This window comes from Berghia stephanieae, chromosome 8 (genome assembly GCF_034508935.2).
Source record: "Berghia stephanieae isolate SIO BIC M18660-M18661 chromosome 8, UCSD_Bste_1.3, whole genome shotgun sequence".
Taxonomy (NCBI): Eukaryota; Metazoa; Mollusca; class Gastropoda; order Nudibranchia; family Aeolidiidae; genus Berghia; species Berghia stephanieae.
In genome coordinates, this window is record NC_088367.1 from 42526333 (window position 1) to 42548832 (window position 22500).

General features: G+C 36.9%; 1 protein-coding gene across 2 annotated transcripts in view; it reads right to left on the reverse strand.

Moving 5' to 3' along the window:
• The window catches only part of LOC144978715 (vesicular glutamate transporter 3-like), a 350750-nt gene that overhangs the window by 146169 nt on the left and 182081 nt on the right, over positions 1-22500 (reverse strand). For both annotated transcript variants that reach the window (XM_078925137.1, XM_078925136.1), the window contains 2 exons: positions 9471-9617; positions 4561-4726 (listed from right to left, as the gene is read on the reverse strand). In XM_078925137.1, coding sequence (XP_078781263.1) covers positions 4561-4726; positions 9471-9617 — 313 coding nt within the window. The remainder of the gene's footprint in view (positions 1-4560; positions 4727-9470; positions 9618-22500) is intronic.

Sequence of the window (22500 nt, forward strand, 5' to 3'; positions counted from 1 at the left end):
TGACCTGTTGTTTGGGACGATTGTTACTGACCGAAGCGCACATATTTGCAGGTCCGATAACCGAACACAATTATGGGCCTGATTTAGCATTGAGCATTTTTAGCTTTTTATATAGCGCAATATCCACTAAACGTGCTCAAAGCGCTTTACAACGGGTCCCTGGCCAACAGCAACACTTAATATGTAGGACGAGACATGACGCCTGTTAGGCGATATTACATTTTTTTTCGGACAGAGACAACGCTGTTAACGGCCAGGTACTTATCTTACACCTGAGTACGGTGAGAGAATGTGAGTAAAGAGTCTTTTCCAAGGACTCAACTCTGCGCCGAGCGAAGCTCGAACCCAGGACCTTCCGAAAGCGAGTGTCATACCACTAGACCGCATAGTAGCATTGTTGTAAGGGACAGTATTTTGATTTGGTTTGAGAGTATTTATATCCAATACAACAATGAGCCCATAACAAACTGGGTTATCCGACCTGCTAATAAGTACACATCGGTACTGAGGCGATTGGACGTGTGTCCCATTTTGAAATTTCGTATATATTTATCTTACATGTTCTAATGTATATATATATATATATATATATATATATATATATATATATATATATATATATATATATAATTTATAATTCATAATCTATCAGAGACTTATGTATAATTATTATCGTTGTTGCTTTCATAATTCTTGTTGTCATTAATATTTCATTGTACTATGAACTTTGTACATTTATGATTCATTCGATCATGACCAATTTTCACATACCAGTATTCTATGATAGTATTTTTTCGATTTTACATTGCCGTATTGATACATTTTTCCTGATATTCAAAGTTGTGTAAAACTGTCTATCAATGATCGATACAATGAAAGCTATATGAGATTCTGTAATTATAAACTATTGTATAAGACATTTAAAGACTAACTCTTATTAAGCCTTTATTAAAATAAGATAATATATATATTTATATATATATATATATATATATATATATATATATATATATATATATATATATTATATATATAATAATATATATATATATATATATATATATATATATATATATATATATATATATATTGTAACCCCTTGTAAAACAATTTAAGCACTTTTAGTGGATATTGTACGATGTGAATAATAAGTTTTGTTATAAACAGAGGGTGGCAGGTTAGATCAACCTGTTGTGTCTTAAAATTGCAGGTGAAAAGTTATATCCATTTGTTATTGGGAGATTAATTGTTTCGGGACCTCATTCCTCGTGCAGGTCGTTGGCCCAGGCAGGTCTGTGTTAAAATGCCTATCATTGATGTCTGTCTCGCTTGGCTTGGTTGATGAAGTCAGCCACTCAGTCGGAACATTAACAATCGGAGTCGAATGATCGGTTTTAGAGTGATAGATGGAGGCAGTGTCGATTGAGTGTGTGTGTGTGTGTGTGTGTGTGTGTGTGTGTGTGTGTGTGTGTGTGGATATGGAAGTGGTTTGTTGGGGGGGTGGGGGGGGGGGGAGATCGGTGGATGGATGGAGTGGAAGATTTGGTGGATAGATGGTGAATGGATAAGATGGATTTAGAGTGATAAATGGAGGCAGTGTCGATTGAGTGTGTGCATGGATATGGAATTGGTTGGTTGGGGGGGGGGGGGGGGGGGGGGTTGGGGGGGAGGGGGGGGGGGGGGGGGATCGGTGGATGGATGGATGGAGTGGAAGATTTGGTGGATAGATGAATGGATGGATGGATGGGTGAATGGATAAGATGGATTGAGAGTGATAGATGTTGGCAGTGTCGATTGAGTGTGTGTGTGTGTGTGTGTGTGTGTGTGTGTGTGTGTGTGCATGGATATGGAAGTGGTTTGTTGGGGGGGGGGGGGGGGGAGGATCGGTGGATGGATGGAGTGGAAGATTTGGTGGATAGATGAATGGATGGATGGATTGGTAAAAATGGATTTGATGAATGGATGGATGGATGGGTGAATGGATAAGATGGATTTAGAGTGATAGATGGAGGCAGTGTCGATTGAGTGTGTGCATGGATATGTGTGTGGTTTGTTGGGGGTGGGGGGGGGGGGTGGGGGGGGTGATCGGTGGATGGATGGATGGAGTGGAAGATTTGGTGGATAGATGGATGGATGGATGGATGGATGGATGGGTGAATGGATAAGATGGATTTAGAGTGATAGATGGAGGCAGTGTTGATTGAGTGTGTGTGCATGGATATGGAATTGGTTTGTTGGGGGTGGGGGGGGGGGGGATCGGTGGATGGATGGATGGATGGATGGATGGAGTGGAGGATTTGGTGGATAGATGAATGGATGGATGGATGGGTGAATGGATAAGATGGATTTAGAATGATAGATGTAGGCAGTGTCGATAGGGTGTGTATGGATATGGAATTGGTTGGGGAGGCGGAGGGGGGGGGGGGGGGGGAGGGTTGAATTGTTTGGTTGTAGAAGGACGTGGATAGGATAGGATGGATGGAGTGGAAGATTTGGTGGATAGGTGAATGGATGGATGAGTGGGTAAAATGGATTTGATGGATAGATGGATGGATGGGTGAATGGATAAGATGGATTTAGAGTGATAGATGTAGGCAGTGTCGATAGGGTGTGCATGGATATGGAATTGGTTGGGGAGGCCGGGGGGGGGGGGGAGATAGATGAATGGATGGATGGGTAATGTGGAGCTGATGGATAGATGGATGGATGGCTGGCTGTAGTGTGGATTGGGTATGCATGTGTATGGAATGGTGTATGTGTGTGTGTGTGGGGGGGGGGGGTAGTTGTTGGGTTATATATGAGGGGATTGATGGATGGATGGATGGATGGATCGCATGAATTGATGGATAGATGAATGGATGAATGGATAGATGGATGGATAAGATGGATTTGATAGTTAGACAGATGGATGGATGAGTGGAGGAATTTACGGATAGATGAATGGATGAATGGATAGATGGATGGATAAGATGGATTTGATAGTTAGACAGCTGGATGGATGAGTGGAGGAATTTACGGATAGATGAATGGATGAATGGATAGATGGATGGATAAGATGGATTTGATAGTTAGACAGATGGATGGATGAGTGGAGGAATTTACGGATAGATGAATGGATGAATGGATAGATGGATGGATAAGATGGATTTGATAGTTAGACAGATGGATGGATGAGTGGAGGAATTTACGGATAGATGAATGGATGAATGGATAGATGGATGGATAAGATGGATTTGATAGTTAGACAGCTGGATGGGTGAGTGGAGGAATTTACGGATAGATGAATGGATGAATGGATAGATAGATGGATAAGATGGATTTGATAGTTAGACAGCTGGATGGGTGAGTGGAGGAATTTACGGTTAGATGAATGGATGAATGGATAGATGGATGGATAAGATGGATTTGATAGTTAGACAGCTGGATGGGTGAGTGGAGGAATTTACGGTTAGATGAATGGATGAATGGATAGATGGATGGATAAGATGGATTTGATAGTTAGACAGATGGATGGATGAGTGGAGGAATTTACGGATAGATGAATGGATGAATGGATAGATGGATAGATGAATGGATGAATGGATAGATGGATGGATGAATGGATCGCATGAATTGATGGATAGATGAATGGATGAATGGATAGATGGATGGATAAGATGGATTTGATAGTTAGACAGCTGGATGGATGAGTGGAGGAATTTACGGATAGATGAATGGATGAATGGGTGGATAAATGGATAAGACGTATTTGATGAATTTGTAAATGGATGGGTGAGTGGATGAGTGGATGGATGGATGGATAGGATGAATTGATGGATAGGCTGATGAGCGAATGATGCATGAATGGATCGACAGATGGGTTGGTAAACAAATGGATGGATGGAGAGATGGGTGGCAAGCGGATGAATGAATGGACTTCATAAATAGACAAATGGGTGGATGGATTGTCGACAGACGGATGGGTAGACAGATGTATGAGTGGAGGGATGAATGGATGGATGGCTGGATGGATGACTGGGTGGATGGATGGATGGATGGATGGATGGATGGATGGGTGGATGGATAGATGGATAGATGACTTTCTAGCTGGGTGGATGGATGGGTGATGGATGGATGGATGGATGGATGGGTGGATTGCTGGCTGAATGGATGAGTGATGGATGGATGGATGGGTGGATGGCTGACTAAAATCCGCCCTGACAGTTGTAGAGTTAATTGATTGGTTAGTTAATTGGTTTATTTATTGATTGATTGATTGATTAATAGATTGGTTGATTGATTGATTGATTGATTAATATGTTGATTCATTGACTGATTGGTTAAGTGACCGATTGATTGATTGATCAATTCATTCACTCAAACTCTTACCTGTATAGAATCATTGACCCGTATGACACCGTCCCCGTTGGTTTCCACTGTGCTATTTTTAGATTAATAGATTGGTTGATTGGATGATTGATTGATTGATTAATAGGTTGGTTGATTGATTGATTGATTGGTTAAGTGGTCGATTGATTGATGGATTGATTGATCCATTCTTTCATTCTCTCAAAGTCTTACCTGTATAGAATCATTGACCCGTATGACACCGTCCCCGTTGGTGTCCACTGTACTATTTTTAGTCATGTCAAGAACGGCCACTCCCAAATTGCATCGGATGCCAAAGGAGAGCAGGAAACCGCAAGAACTCAGAAGGGCGATCTGGTACCGCTTGGGAACGTCACATCTGTGGACAGACCGGAGGGGGGAAGATTTAAAATCTCAGACCACAAAGAAGCGACTAGGGGTATAGATAGTATGCCCTTGGCTAATAAGCTCACAACATTGCCATCTTGAAGTATAACGGACTAACACACAAAACTCTGTGTAACCATGAACTTTTATAGTCTGGATAATACACTCTAGTGAGAATTAGTCATAAACGCGGATGGCAAAAAACAATAACAAAAACATGAGTGACGTCAACTTCATTCTATCTATAATCAAAGTCAGAATTACCGAGCTGCCAACTTGAAAGTTCAAAACTTATTCGTAGTTTCCAAGGGGAAATTAAAATATCCACTATAAATTGCATTAGAAATAAATAATTTGCCCCCAGCATGATCCAAAAATCCTCCCATGTTCTGAACATAGACCTCCAGCAGAGAGATCAGGATTCGACCCCAGCTGGCGGATCTCATTTTCCCGCTTAATCAAGAAATTAGTACCTACAGCTCAGAAGAAGAAGAAGAAGAAGAAGAAGAAGAAGAAGAAGAAGAAGAAGAAGAAGAAGAAGAAGAAGAAGAAGAAGAAGAAGAAGAAGAAGAAGAAGAAGAAGAAGAAGAGAAGAAGAAGAAGAAGAAGAGAAGAAGAAGAAGAAGAAGAAGAAGAAGAAGAAGAAGAAGAAGAAGAAGAAGAAGAAGAAGAAGAAGAAGAAGAAGAAGAAGAAGAAGAAGAAGAAGAAGAAGAAGAAGAAGAAGAAGAAGAAGAAGAAGAAAAGCAAGAAGAAGAAGAACAAGAACAAGAACAAGAAGTAGAAGCAGTAGCTTAATATTTAGTTTAAATTATAAGGTTCATTCCGACATAATACCATTTTTGAGACGTCTGATCAGATGTCAGAAGAGATTTTAATTCCGTGATTAAAAGACCAATATCGTAATAGGTCGCGAATCAGATCTGAATATGAACAGAAGAAATACTTTTTAAGTCATTTGTAGCATTTCTTTTAGGATACGGATTATATCATCGGAGTCAGACTTCTGGTTTGATTAGATGTTGCGACAGACGTTTTACTGTTATTATTATTATTATTATTATTATTATTATTATTATTATTATTATTATTATTATTATTATTATTATTATTATTATTATTATTATTATTATTATTATCATCGTCATCATTATTATTGTTATTTTTCCTTATACGATTATTTATCTACATCAGTATATATATATATATATATATATATATATTTATATATATATATATATATATTATATATATATATATAGGCCCTATATATACTATGTAGGCTACAGTGAACTCATCATGTAATGAAAATCTTATTTATCTGTTTATCATTAAGACGTGAATCTATTCTTCCCGTTTAAGAGACATAATATATTGGTAAAGAGACTTTAAAAAAACTGATTAATTATAGTGGCAGACATATTTCTGTTGTTTAAAAGAATATATATGACATTTTCTCTATCAATACTATGGATAGTGCCGCCAATCTTGTTCATCGTTCAGACAATGGACTTTTCCCCACTTTTTCAGAGATTTTACAACTTAGTAAAATGACTTAGATATTGATTAATTATGGCATTAGGCGTATTATTATAATATTATCATTTCTCTATCATTATTGAGTTGCAGTGAAATACCGTCAAACTGCAAATCTCGCTTTTCGTTAAAAATCAAGCTGGAGCTTTTCTGAGCTTTTTTTTTTATATAGCGCAAAATCCACTAAACGTGCTCAAAGCGCGTTACAAGGGTCCCTGGGCAACAGCAACACTTAATATGCAGGACGAGACATGACGCCTATTAGGCGATATTACAATCTTTCGGACAGCGACAACGCTGTCAACTGCCAAGTACTCGTTTTACAGCTGAGTATGGTGAGAGAATGTGAGTAAAGAGCCTTTTCCAAGGACTCAACTATGCGCCGAGGGAGTTTCGAACCCAGGACCTTCCGATCCGAAAGCGAGTGTCATACCACATAGCCCCACAATCATCATATTGTACACCCCAATCCATTGAATTCTCACTCCGCCAGCCAACACTTCCTTGTTCGTATACTTGTCTGTCCGTGATAGCCTCAGCATTCTACTACTATACATCCACATCTCAAATGCCTCTAACTTCTTTCCTAGTACATAATTCTTTGACAATCATCATCATATTGTAGACCCCAATCCATTGAATTCTCACTCCTTCGCCAGCCAACACTTCCTTGTTCGTATACTTGATAGCCTCACCATTCTACTATTACATCCACATCTCAAATGCCTCTAACTTCCTTCCTAGTACATAATTCTTTGACAATCATCATCATATTGTAGACCCCAATCCATTGAATTCTCACTCCTTCGCCAGCCAACACTTCCTTGTTCGTATACTTGTCTGTCAATGATGGCATCAACATTCTTCTATTACATCCACATCTCAAATGCCTCTAACTTCCTTCCTAGTACATAATTCTTTGACAATCATCATCATATTGTAGACCCCAATCCATTGAATTCTCACTCCTTCGCCAGCCAACACTTCCTTGTTCGTATACTTGATAGCCTCACCATTCTACTATTACATCCACATCTCAAATGCCTCTAACTTCCTTCCTAGTACATAATTCTTTGACAATCATCATCATATTGTAGACCCCAATCCATTGAATTCTCACTCCTTCGCCAGCCAACACTTCCTTGTTCGTATACCTGTCTGTCAATGATGGCATCAACATTCTTCTATTACATCCACATCTCAAATGCCTCTAACTTCCTTCCTAGTACATAATTCTTTGACAATCATCATCATATTGTAGACCCCAATCCATTGAATTCTCACTCCTTCGCCAGCCAACACTTCCTTGTTCGTATACTTGTCTGTCAATGATGGCATCAACATTCTTCTATTACATCCACATCTCAAATGCCTCTATCCTCCTAGTACATAATTCTTTGACAATCATCATCATATTGTACACCCCAATCCATTGAATTCCCAATCCGAGTTTCATACCACTAGACCACATAACCGCCCAGCCGTAAAGATGGTGCGCGTTTTTCTTCTCTTCCCGTTTAAGAGATTTCGCCTCTTGGCGAAAGGATTTAAATATTAATAATGGCGAAAGACGTATAACTATCATTATCGAGATCAATGAAACCTTGTCATGCCGCCAATCCTGCTTATCGTTAAGACCATCAGTTGGTTCATTTCTCTCCTTACCAGCCATTTTCAGGATTTTCCCCAAAACTTCACACCCAACTAACACAAAGCTAGATTTTTGATCACTCAAACACAATTGGATTCAGTAGTCTGATGTCACGCCGCCCGGCAACGGCGGCCATCTTGGTTCTAAACAAAGAAAATCATTACTTTTTATTCTTCATGCTGGCTTGAACTTTTCATATGCCTTGTGATCAGAATGTGTAAAAGTCAAAACATGATCAAATTTATGGGGTTCTTTCCTCTGGATACGCTTTTATGCTCGCCGGAGAAATATTTATTATGGGCGTCCGCCATTGTCCGATAGTTTAGAGCCAGTGTTACTAAGTTACCATGCGTCGTTAGGAAGGAAGTGACGTTACGACTGTTGAAGAGTATAGCGGTAAAGTTCTTGCGACACATAATTCGTTAGCAAAACATCTACTCTACAACACACTGTTCAATTTCTTTCAATTTTATGATGTACGAAAGAAATTTGAATAAGAAAAATGTTGGTTGTATCGTAACGAATGTGACGATTTTCTACAGTTGGTAATGAGAGGGTTAATCTCTCCCTTTTCCCTTAACCCTCTCCTTACTGGGCATTTCCAGAATTTTCCCCAATACATCCAACACAAACAGGAAAGCAACAATTACATTTTAAACATAATATTATTCAGCAAATTAGCCCTACAAACTGTTTCAATGTTTATTAGCGATAACAAAAAATTATTAAAAAAAAAACAATTTTGTGATGTCAAATTGAAATTAGAATGAGAAATTATTTGTTTTATCGTAACGAATTTGACGATTTTCCTTTGGTTGGTAAGGAAAGGGTTAAATATGATAAAATAATAGACTGGATAAGAAATTTTAGGGGAAATAATTCTCAATATCTCAAAATGAGAAACACGGATTAAGAGAGTTTTGGGAAACCACTCTTCATTTGTTTTTCGAAATTCATTAGTCTATGGCAACACCCAATGTAAATTTCCAAAAGTGGATAAATAAAGTTCATCTTATCTTATCTTATCTTAATTTAACATCACAAAATTTTAAAAATTATATTTTTTTGTTATCGCTATAAAACATTGAAACAGTTTGTAGGCTCAATTTGCTTAATAATATTGTGTTTAATTTGTATGTAGGGAGACCACCAACATCAATAGTAACTACCCTGAACCAGGATCTCTCTACATATACGAAATTTCTGGATTCATATGAGGCCGAATTAATCCCTGAAGAGCAAAGAAATACAGCAGTGCCCTCCGTACTAAAGTCACAACAAGGTCTTGACAGCCTCAAAACTCTGACCCAGGACCGTTACCAATGGAAACAATTAACATCATGGATGGAGAGAGCAGCTATACTCATCGACCATGACTGAATCACACAATTCTCAGCAAGCATCATTCAGACTGCGAAGCTTACTACTACTACTACTACTACTACTACTACTACTACTACTACTACTACTACTACTACTACTACTACTGCTACTATTACTATCTTCGCTTGTCTTATCTTATCTTATCTGATCTTATCTCAAAGAACTTACTTGACAGGACATTTCAGGGGGATGTATGACTTGGATGGTATGTATGACTTATTCCCCTTGGCAGGAAGTTCGTCAGCCTCGGTGTATGCTTCGTCCAGTTCATCATATTTCACGAGGCTCTTTTCGTCTGTCTGCTTGTGAAGGACTCTGAAGAAGAATACAGGTATATACATTAATGAATGAATGAAAGAATGAATGAATGAATAAGTGAATAACTCATTTTTATAGAGCATTTTATCCACGAAATATGCTTAACCAGTAAATCAGATGACAGCAGCTTCTAATGGTGTTCACACTACTATGTTATGACGATCGACCCAATCCGCAAATTCGTTACCGTTGTCTTTAATAATAAAAAAAGGCACAAGTGTATAAAAAAGAGGAGAGAAAAAAATCACACTTTTCATGAAAGAATGCAATCCAACTCAACATTTTTTAAAACTGGCAAATGAGATCAGTGATTATATCTGATCTACCATCACAGAAAGGTATAATGTTAAAGTGGTAGAGATGTTCTAAAAAGATCTGAACAAGTGTGAATGCAGATATAATGTAGTCTAGCGGTATGACACTCGCTTTCGGGTCAGAAGGCCCTGAGTTCGAGCCTCGCTCGGCGCTTAGTTGAGTCCTTAGAAAAGGCTCTTTACTCACATTCTCTCACCGTACTCAGGTGTAAAATGAGTACCTGGCCGTTAACAGCGTTGTCTCTGTCGGAAATAAAATTTGTAATATCACCTAACAGACGTCATGTATCGTTCTACATATTACGTGTTGCTGTTGGTCAGGGACCCTTTTGTAAATAAAGCGCTTTGAGCACATTTAGTGGATATTGTTCTATATAAATGCTCACGGTTTTTATAAAGGTGCCAGACAAAGCAAAAAAAAAAAAAAATACAAGAGAGAAAAAAAAAACAACTCAAAAAATCAGTCGACCTTGACACCAATCGACTCCAGTCGAAATGGATTGATTTTTGTTTGGGATGGTTGATTTCTTTCTGATCTTTTTCTTTCTAGCTTTGTCTGGCACCTTTCATAAACACTTGTCCAGTTCTTTATCTTACACCGGTAGCTGCTCCCTAGCTTCTTAATATAGAAACTCCAAATTGAATTGAAAGTCAAAAATATAATTCCGACGCTTGCACCAAAAAAAAAAAACAAAAAAACAAAAACAAAATAGAACTAGATTAGAAAATAGTTGCGAAACGTTAGGTTCTAGCTGACGTGTACATAAATGCAGGTCTGACATCCGAACTCATTTATGGGCCTAGTTTAACATTGTTGTAATGGACAATATTTTGAGTCATTTTGTTGTTGTTGAGATTTCCATCATAACAATGATGAGCCCATAAGGAATTGGGTTATCAGACCTGAAAATAAGTGCACGTCGGTTCTAGCAGTTTAAGACGTGTTATTAAACCTCTTTAATAAAAATCTAAAATTTGACCCAAATTTCACATTTTGGACGAAAGATTTAATTCTTCAACATTCATTTAGTTTACCACAAAAATATAATGTAAATGTTGCCGCTCGAAGCTCGAAGAAATAAATAACATTATGAAATTGAATGTTAGCTTCAATTTAATTTACGAAAACAGATAAAATGGACGTTTCCCCTTTATCAACAAGCAGGATGAATGAAACACTACAGATGAATGAGATAATAGAATCCTGTTTGTTGATAAAGAGGAAACCCGAAACGTCCATTTTATCTGTTTTCGTAGTTAAATTGAAGCCTTACATTCACGAAAATATAGGTAAGGTTTGTGACGATGGGTTACAATTATCTGATCATGTTTAGGAATTTCTGTTAGAGATAAATATAAAACGAAGTTTGAAATATTGTTTAGTGTTAGTTATTAGTTTAGTATTATAACATTAAATTGAATGAACGAAGAAAACACACTCATAAAAAGCAATCATTTTATAGTTTTTCGAAATTTGATAGTGATGTGATCCCGACGTGCGCTTATTTGCAGGTCCGATAACCTCATTCCTTACAGGCCCATTGTTGTAATGGAAATCTCAAAAAAAATATTAAAAAATGACGCAAAATATTGTCCATTACATCAATGTAAAACTAGGCCCATAAGTGGATTCTGATGTCAGACCTGCATATATGTATACGTAGTGGGATTCATTATTCAGCGAGTAACCAATTTCGTGGAGGAGGAGGTGGAGGAGGAAAGAAGAAGAAGAAGAAGAAGAAGAAGAAGAAGAAGAAGAAGAAGAAGAAGAAGAAGAAGAAGAAGAAGAAGAAAGAAGAAGAAGAAAGAAGAAGAAGAAGAAGAAGAGAAGAAGAAGAAGAAAAAGAAGAAAGAAGAAAGAAGAAGAAGAAGAAGAAGATGAAGAAGAAGAAGAAAAGAAGAAGAAGAAGAAAAGAAGAAGAAGAAGAAGAAGAAGAAGAAGAGAAGAAGAAGAAGAAGAAGAAGAAGAAGAAGAAGAAGAAGAAGAAGAGAAGAAGAAGAAGAAGAAGAAGAAGAAGAAGAAGAAGAAGAAGAAAGAAGAAGAAGAAGAAGAAGAAGAAGAAGAAGAAGAAGAGAAAGAAGAAGAAGAAGAAGAAGAAGAAGAAGAAGAAGAAGAAGAAGAAGAAGAAGAAGAAGAAGAAGAAGAAGAAGAAGAAGAAGAAGAGAAGAAGAAGAAGAAGAAGAAGAAGAAAGAAGAGAAGAAGAAGAAGAAGAAGAAGAAGAAGAAGAAGAAGAAGAAGAAGAAGAAGAAGAAAGAAGAAAAGAAGAAGAAGAAGAAGAAGAAGAGAAGAAGAAGAAGAAGAAGAAGAAGAAGAAAGAAGAAGAAGAAGAAGAAGAAGAAGAAGAAAGAAGAAAGAAGAAGAAGAAGAAGAAGAAGAGAAGAAGAAGAAGAAGAAGAAGAAGAAGAAGAAGAAGAAAGAAGAGAAGAAGAAGAAGAAGAAGAAGAAGAAGAAAGAAGAAGAAGAAGAAGAAGAAGAAGAAGAAGAAGAAAGAAGAAGAGAAGAAGAAAGAAGAAGAAGAAGAAGAAGAAGAAGAAGAAGAGAAGAAGAAGAAGAAGAAGAAGAAGAAGAGAAGAAGAAGAAGAAGAAGAAGAAGAAGAAGAAGAAGAAGAAGAAGAAGAAGAAGAAGAAGAAGAAGAAGAAGAAGAAGAAGAAGAAGAAGAAGAAGAAGAAGAAGAAGAAGAAGAGAAGAAAGAAGAAGAAGAAGAAGAAGAAGAAGAAGAAGAAGAAAAGAAGAAGAAGAAGAAGAAGAAGAAGAAGAAGAAGAAGAAGAAGAAGAAGAAGAAGAAGGAAGAAGAAGAAGAAGAAGAAGAAGAAGAGAAGAAGAAGAAGAAGAAGAAGAAGAAGAAGAAGAAGAAGAAGAAGAAGAAGAAGAAGAAGAAGAAGAAGAAGAAGAAGAAGAAGAGAAGAAGAAGAAGAAGAGAAGAAGAAGAAGAAGAAGAAAGAAGAAGAAGAGAAGAAGAAGAAGAAGAAGAGAAGAAGAAGAAGAAGAAGAAGAAGAGAGAAGAAGAGAGAAAGAAGAAGAAGAAGAGAAGAAGAAGAAGAAGAAGAAGAAGAAGAAGAAGAAGAAGAAGAAGAAGAAGAAGAAGAAGAAGAAGAAGAAGAAGAAGAAGAAGAAGAAGAAGAAGAAGAAGAAGAAGAAAGAAGAAGAAAGAAGAAGAAGAAGAAGAAGAAGAAGAAGAAGAAGAAGAAGAAGAGAAGAAGAAGAAGAAGAAGAAGAAGAAGAAGAGAAGAAGAAGAAAGAAGAAGAAGAAGAAGAAGAAGAAGAAGAGAAGAAGAAGAAGAAGAAGAAGAAGAAGAAGAAGAAGAAGAAGAAGAAGAAGAAGAGAGAAGAAGAGAAGAAGAAGAAGAAGAAGAAGAAGAGAAGAAGAAGAAGAAGAAGAAGAAGAAGAGAAGAAGAAGAAGAAGAAGAAGAAGAAGAAGAAGAAAGAAGAAGAAGAAGAAGAAGAAGAAGAGAAGAAGAAGAAGAAGAAGAAGAAGAAGTAAAGAAGAAGAAGAAGAAGAAAAGAAGAAGAAGAAGAAAGAAGAAGAAGAAGAGAAGAAGAAGAAGAAGAAGAGAAGAAGAAGAAGAAGAAGAAGAAGAAGAAGAAAGAAGAAGAAGAAGGAAGAAGAAGAAGATAAAGAAGAGAAAAGAAGAAGAAGAAGAAGAAGAAGAAGAAGAGAAGAAGAAGAAGAAGAAGAAGAAGAAGAAGAAGAAGAAGAAAGAAGAAGAAGAAGTAAGAAGAGAAAGAAGATAAAGAAGAAGAAGAAAGAAGAAGAAGTAGAAGTAAGAAGAAGAAGAAGAAAGAGAATAGAAGAAGAAAGAAGAAGAAAGAAGAAGAAAGAAGAAGAAGAAGAAAGTATAAAGAAGAGGGAGAAAGTGATAAAAATTTTATCATTATGTAAAAATGACAAACAAAAAAAAAAAAGAGAGAATCCAGAGGGTGATAAAGAAAAAACAGCATCCGTATTAAAATATATGACCGATCACTATTTTTGTTGGGTTCTACGTGTACTTGTTTACAGGTCTGATAACTCAAACTATTATGGGCTCATTACTGTATTGCAACTACTCTAAATATAACGCAAAATATAGTCATAATGATAATAATAATAACAATAATAATAATAATAATAATAATAATAATAATAATAATAATAATAATAATAATAATAATAATAATAATATAATAATAATATAATAATAATAATAATTAATAATAATAATAATAATAATAATATATAATAATAATAATAATAATAATAATAATAATAATAATAATAATAATAATAATAATAATAATAATAATAATAATATAAATAATAATAATAAATAATAATAATAATAATAATAATAATAATAATAATAATAATAATAATAATAATCAATAATAATAATAATAACAATAATAATAATAATATAAAATAATAATAATAATAATAAATAATAATAATAATAATAATAATAATAATAATAATAATAATAATAATAATAATAATAATAATAATAATATATCGTCCTTGTTAACAATGTTGAATCAAGCCCATAATTGGGTTCGGTTATCAGACCTGAAAATGTGTGGACGTAGGTTGATGTGAACTAGATAAATAAAAATATTTTAAAAATACAGTCAAATAATATATTGAATGTGAGTTTGTAAACTCATAAACTAACAATGAAAAATAGATATTTAAAACGTACATTTCTGGACATTTTCATTAAATGTGTCCTTTCCCATATCTAGAGATAGTTCGAAGTTTACGTCACTCAGGTCTATGTTATTGTTGTTGTTGTTTGTTTTTTTTGCCATCCACGTTTATGAGTAATTCTCACTAAACTGTATTAACCAGACTATAAAAGATCATGGTTACACACAGTTTTGTGTGTTGGCCTGTTATACTCCCGAATGGCAATGTTGTGAACTTCTTAGCCATATCTATAGTAAAAGAGAAAAGAAAATAGTCTATACCCTTTCAGCGCGACCTCATTAGATACCGTCGCCTAGGTATTCCATGAAAGATTATAGAAAATCCATCTTAACAACAACCTGAAGTCAACACAGGAACTTGAGCTTTTAAAAAAAAACCCAAAAACTTGAGCTTTTTATATAGCGCAATACCCACTAAACGTGCTCAAAGCGCTTTACAAGGGGTCCCTGACTAACAGCAACACGTGACATTTAGAACGAGACATAACGCCTGTTAGGCGATATTACAAATTTTTTTTTTGGGACAGAGACAACGCTGTTAACGGCCAGGTACTCATTTTACACCTGAGTACGGTGAGAGAATGTGAGTAAAGAGTATTTTCCAAGGACTCAACTATGCACCGAGCGAGGCGAGCTCGAACCCACGACCTTCCGATCCGATAGCGAGTGTCATACCACTAGGCCACATAGCCGCACAAACCTTGTTTTCAGAGGTGGGAAAATTGGATGGTAATAATTTTGCCCATGGGTTAAAAAATAAAATAAAATAAATAAATAAATAAAACAAAGAGAGTGCCTGAAGTGAGACTCGACTCCTGGACCGCCCGGAACAAAGTGCAATGTCTTAACCATTCAACCACATTGCTCCTCCCCCCCCCCCCCCCCTCCCCCCACCATCTGTCCCAGTTCTACTAAACCCGACTAAATATAAAATTGATTTGATTATAAATTAATATAAAAAATATGGTTAGAATGCCGTTGAATCCATCTATATCTTAAGAAGTCAAAGTATGCATATATGCAGGTCTGACACATCCGAACCCACTTATGGGCCTAGTTTAACATTATTGTAATGGACAATATTTTGCGTCATTTTTTGAGATTAGCATTACGACAATGAGCCCATAAGGAATTGGGTTATCAGACTTACAATTAAGTGCACATCGTCTTAAGTACAAATCTTCAAAGAAAGAAAGAAAGAAAAAAAAAAAAAAAAAGAAAAAAGGATGTAAAACCTTCTTTAAGGAGTCCTATTATTTGTGAAAAATGCACACAACACATCGAAATATTAAAATTGACAAATTCAATTCAAAAGGAAAAAAGATATAAGAAAAGAAAAGTTGAGAAAAGTGTAAACTTGCCCTTCTCCAACGCTTTGATGAAAACAATGGAACATGGAGGACGATTTTATTATTTAGGGGGGAAAGGAGAGACATGCGTTGATTAATTCAAACAAAATTTTGTCATTGAACACATAACCACACATACACACATACACACGCACATATACACACACGCAAACACACACACACACACACACAGAGAGAGAGAGAGAGAGGCAGACTCACACATACAGAGAGAGAGAGAGAGAGAGAGACTCACACATACACACACACACACACACACAGAGAGAAAGAGAGAGAGAGAGAGAGGAGAGAGAAAGATAGAAAGAGAGAGAGAGATAGAGAAAGAGGCAGACTCACACATACACACACACAAAGAGAGAGAGAGAGAGAGAGAGAGAGAGAGAGAGAGAGAGCAATGAAATGCTTCAGAGTGACAATGCTATTTGTAGATTATGACATGGTCACTTTAAAATCTGATGATTAGATTTCAATGTTATTTATTGTCTACCGCGATCTCTATATTTTATTTCTATCTCTTTCTTGGCATTTCAAATTATCAAACGAGCAACATTCCATCTTTATCATTACCGATTAACCCACTAACTGCCGTCATCCAGAAAACTACGTATTTAAAATTTTGACCAGATAACTCGTCCTTCAAATATCGATCGAATAAAGTTAAATGACCCTCATCTTGGCAAAAAAAAAAATTACAAACCTGGGACTTCACAAACTATTTATCCATTACAACAATATTAAAACGAGCCCACATTTGTGCCCGGTTATCAGACCTGCAAAATATGTGCACGTCGGTTTGAAATACGTAAATCAAATCTTGCACTTGGAGGGTTAATTTACAAAATGTTTTACGGTCTTTGAGTTCTGAATAATAATAGAAGGTTGCAATATTTCATAACGTGTCACCTGACAATTTTAAGGACAACAAAATGTCAGCCCTGTGTTTTAATATATCTTTTTTTTTAAAATATTGTCTTGGTTACCATATTATTATATTTAGATGAATCACAAACTCGAAACGTCATGACAACTTTAAGGACAAAAAATGTCAGATGTATCCTTTTTTATGTTGTGTTAGTTACCATATTTTTATTATATTTTGATGAATTATAAACTCGACAACCTTAAGGACAAAAATCTTATCTCCCCTAGTGTTTGTAACATGCGAATAATTTTAAAAATCATTATCATCTATATTGTAAGAATTATATACGAGTCTATATATATATATATATATATATATATATATATATATATATATATATATATATATATATATATATATATGATTAAGATCACCTCGTATTCTACGATACTTCGGTGAAGGCAAATATAGAGACTTTAATCTTTCTTAATAGGATAGATGTCCAATGCCCGGTAAAAGCAGGATTACTTGCGTTAATTAGAATCTATTTGACTTGCTTGCTCTCTATCAACATCATCATCATCATCCTCATCATCATCATCATCCTCATCATCATCATTGTCAACATCATCATCATCTAGTACTTTGGTTGGGAATGGAATGAAGGGTAGCTTAGAAGTGTGTGTGTGTGGGGGGGGGGGGGGGGGGGGGGAAAGGGAGGTTGGGAGGGGAGGTCAATCAACATCAAGGGAAACAAGTCAATGTCAAACGCATTTCCTCTCCGCTCCAATTATCATCATCATTATTTTCATCATCATTATCATCATCATCACCATCATCATCATCATCATCATCATCATCATCATCATCATCATCATTTTTTTTAGCTTTGAGCGTTTATATAGCGCAATGTCCACTAAAAGTACTATAAAAGTGCTTTACAAGGGGTCCCTGTCAAACAGCAACATTTAACATGTAGGACGACGATGTTACAATTTTTTTTCCGAGACAGAGAAGACAACGCTGTTAACGACGAGGTACTAATTTTACACCTGAGTACGTACGTTGAGAGAATGTGAATAAATAATAACCTTTTCCAAGGCCAAGGACTCAACTATGCGCCGCTGAGCGAGGCTCGAACCCAGGACCTTCCGATCCGAAAGCGAGTGTCCTACCACAAGACCGCATAGCCTCACATCATCATCATAATCATCATCATCATCATCATCATCATCATCATCATCATCACCATCATCATCACCAACATCATCATCATAACCATCATCATACCATCATCATCATCATCATCATCATCATCATCATCATCATCATCATCATCATAATCATCATCATAATCATCATCATCATAATCATCATCATCATCATTACCATTCCCCTGCTGTTAGTCCTAATGGCCATGGCCTATAAAATATACATGATCTTTCGACTATCAACAGCATGGGGAATGGCTCGTAGATGTCAGTAAAACATGATTAAATTGCAAGATGATTGATGTTATGTGTAAAGGTAAAATACTCACAACATCCGCCAGCCGGATGTAACAGAATATATTATTATTGTGTTTATGTCAGTATGTTTTACAGTCCAGTTAAGTACAACCCTATAATAGTGGTTTACACCTTTTGAAATAAAAAATTAGTACAGCCTGAAATAAAGGTACAATACACACGGTTGAAAAGAGCACTGATCTAGCGTATATATTATTTTTCTTTAGACCAATGTCCTAACTAAAGGGTAGCAGGCAATAGTAACTACCCTTTTAAATTACTGAAACTGAAATAAAATCCTACCGCATAGATGTCCTGTGACTTTCAATGACTTCTTTCTCTCTCTCTCTCTCTCTCTCTCTCTCTCTCTCTCTCTCTCTCTCTCTCTCTCTCTTTCTTTCTCTCTCTCTTTCTTTCTCTCTCCCTCTCTCTCTCTCTCTCTCTCTCTCTCTCTCTCTCTCTATATATATATATATATATATATATATTATATATAATATAAATGGATTCACTCACTTATATGGCCGAAACACATGTTTCTGTGGCTTCCACCCACGTCTTCAGTCGGCATACTATGTATATATTCGGCACTTATTCTCAATCTTTCTCTCTCCCACCTCTCTCTCTCTCTCTCTCTCTCTCTCTCTCGCTCAATCTCTCCATCTTTCTCTCTCATTTTCTCTCTTCCATCTCTCTCTCTCTCTCTTCTTCTCATCTCTCTCTCTTCCCCTCTCTCTCTCTCTCTCTCTCTCTCTCTCTCTCTCTCTCTCTTCCCATCTCTCTCTCTTCTCATCTCTCTCTCTTTTTTCTCTCTCTCCCTCTCTCTCTCTCTTCCCATCTCTCTCTCTCTCTCTTCCCATCTCTCTCTCTCTCTTCCCATCTCTCTCTCTCTCTCTCTCTCTCTCTCTCTCTCTCTCCATCTCTCTCTCTTTCTGTCTTAAAGATGAAGGAATCCATTTTGATTGTCCTCACAAATCTTCATCAATAAAACGGAGGCCATTCTGTCACTAGGTGAATGCAAAGAAGTGGGCGGTGCCCGCAAACAGATGGACATCCGGGGACTTTGATGATTTCATTAGATGTGAGAGTTCCGATACCCTTATCGCTGGTCTAATCAAACTTAATTACATTGCCGGCCACAGACGGACGTGAGTTAATGTATTTGTGTGTGTGTGTGTGTGTGTGTGTGTGTGTGTGTGTGTGTGTGAGTGTTTGGTGCTGTGATGGTCGTGTGTTTGTTATTGGTGATTTTTATTGTGATTTAAGAACACGAGAAGAGGGGTGAACCATCCTTATATTATATGTAAGCATGATGAATGTTGGCGACCAATGTAAAAGAGGTGATGATAATGATGATGGTGACGAGGATGACGATGATGATGATGATGATGATAATGATAAGACGATGATGATGATGACGATGATGATGATGATGCATATGATGATGATGATGATGATGATGATGATGATGATGATGATGATGATGATAATGATACTATGACGACGATTATCGTGATAATTCCGATATATTCTTCAGGCTTTAGACTCTTTGATAACATTTGGAAGAGGGTCGTTTAATTTAATAAGAATGTACTAGAATAACATTCAACGTGCTGTGATGACACACGGGATATTTTATACCAAAATAAATGTATCCTCCTATAATAGCATTAGGACGCTTGCTGGGTTGTTCTCAATCTGTTATTGATGTGGGAATTAGGGCGTATTTTACGACACCAGATAGACACAATTATGGTTATACATAACAATGTGAAATTGAATGTAAGCTTCAATTTAATATACGAAAACGGATACAATGGACGTTTCGGGTTTCGCCTTTATGGTTATAAATAACAATGTGAAATTGAATGTAAGCTTCAATTTAATATACGAAAACGGATACAATGGACGTTTCGGGTTTCCCCTTTACAACAAAACAGGATGAATGAAACCTTACAGACGAACGAGATAACGTTGTAGTGGCGTTGTTAACAAACTGTATTATCCAGACTATAAATGTTTAAGGTTACACCCAAGGTTACACATATTTTTGTGTGTTGGCCCGTCATATTTCCGGATGGCAATGTTGTGAGTTTCTTAGCCAAGCGCACAGGATCTATAAAGTAAAGTCTCAGGTTTGAGAGTTTGAATCGATGTCAAAAGATTTTCTGGCCAAAATGAACAAAACTATTATTGTATTCTGTTGGAGTTTTTTGGCATAGGGGACTCGGGCGTGATATTCTCTGAAAGGGAAGGACGGTGTGAGGGGTGGGGGGGGGGGGGGGGAGAGAGAGAGAGGAGGGGCGGGTCAAGGATGGTCACGTCCTATCTGATGTTTGTTTCCCTACACTCTGTATTATAATAATATGATCAATTGGATTCAATAGTTTGATATCACGTCACCCAGCAACGGCGGCCATCGTGGTTCTAAACAAAGAAAATCTGTACTTTTTATTCTTCATGCTGGCTAGAACTTTTCATATGTCTTGTGATCAGAATGTGTAAAAGTCAAAACATGATCAGATTTATAATGTTTAATTTTCTCTCCTCTGGATACGCTTTTATGTTCGTCGGAGAAATATTTTATAAGGGCGTCCGCCATTGTTCCGATAGTTTAGAGCCAGTTACTAAGTTACCATGCGTCATAACGAGGGAAGAAACGTTACTACTGTTGAGGCGTATTGATAGTGTGCGCTTGGCTAAGAAGCTCACATGGCACAGCATTGCCATCCGGAAGTATAACGGACCAACACACAAAACTATGTGTAACCTTGGACGTTTATTGATTGAATGAAGTTTTACGTCACTCTGGACTTTGTTATTGTTTGTTTTGTTTTTGTCATCCGCGTTGATGAGTAGTTCTCACTACACTGTATTATCCAGACTGGTGGTTGGTTGGAAGTAAATTATGTTGAAGACAAAGCAACAGCGATCAAACAGTTTTTAGTTCTTTGTAAATCAAATGGACGTTATATCCGACGAGTCCAATGGGAGCAAATCCATTTGGATGTACGTCACATTAACCCCCCACACACAATGAGGCAGCTAAGCGATTCCGTTCAATGTGACGTTACAACGAGTGTTAATTGTTCTACAAAATGATATAAAGGGGATCCCGTGGGGTGGGTCGATCGTCAGTATTTAACCTGAGTTTGAACTCTAAAATAACACTGTAAACAGTATGCGCTTGGCTAAGAAGTTCACAACATTGCCATCCGGAAGTATAACGGACCAACACACAATCTCCGTGTAACCATGAACTTTTATAGTCTGGGTAATACAGTTTACTGAGAACAACTCACAAACGCGGATGGCAGAAAACAATAACAAAGGCTCGAGTGACGTCATCTTCGAACTATCTATAGAAATAATTTTGGCCAGAAAACGCATCCTTTAAAAAAACTAGAAAAAAAACCCAAGAGAATTTATATAGTGCAATATTCACTAAACGTGCTCAAAGCGCTTTACAAGGGGTCCCTGGCCAACAGCAACACATAAATGTCGGACGGGACATGATATTACAATTTTTTTTCAGACAGTGACAACGCTGTTAACGGCCAGGTACTCATTTTACACCTGAGTATGATGACAGAATGTGAGGAAAGAGTCTTTTCCAAGGACTCAACTATGCGCCGAGCGAGGCTCGAACCTAGCACCTTCCGGTCCGAAAGCGAGTGTCATACCACTAGACCACATAACCGCACATCCTTAATATTCGTACCCCGAAAGGTACCGAGTTCGAATCACCCGCCTCTGCACTGACTCTGTGGCCTTGAGCAAGTCACCTCGCCCTAGTTCAATTTGCGGCGATGCACTTTTCCACGGACGCCTGGGTTATTCCAGTCTTCCATTAGAATAGACCCTAAAGACAAATCTCCCTCATGGGATGAATAAAGGGCATTTTAACTATAATCACATATGGGAATCTGTTTCACCACTACAGAATATACGCAATATATTTTTCCGAAAGAGACAACGCTGTTAACGGCCAGGTACTAATTTTACAACTGAGTACGATGAGAGAATGTGAGTTAAGAGTCTTTTCCAAGGACTCAACTATGCGCCGCTGTGCGAGGCTCGAACGCTCGTTTGACTCGATGGGGCACATTTGTATCGATCGACGTGACCACTGAACGGTGTCG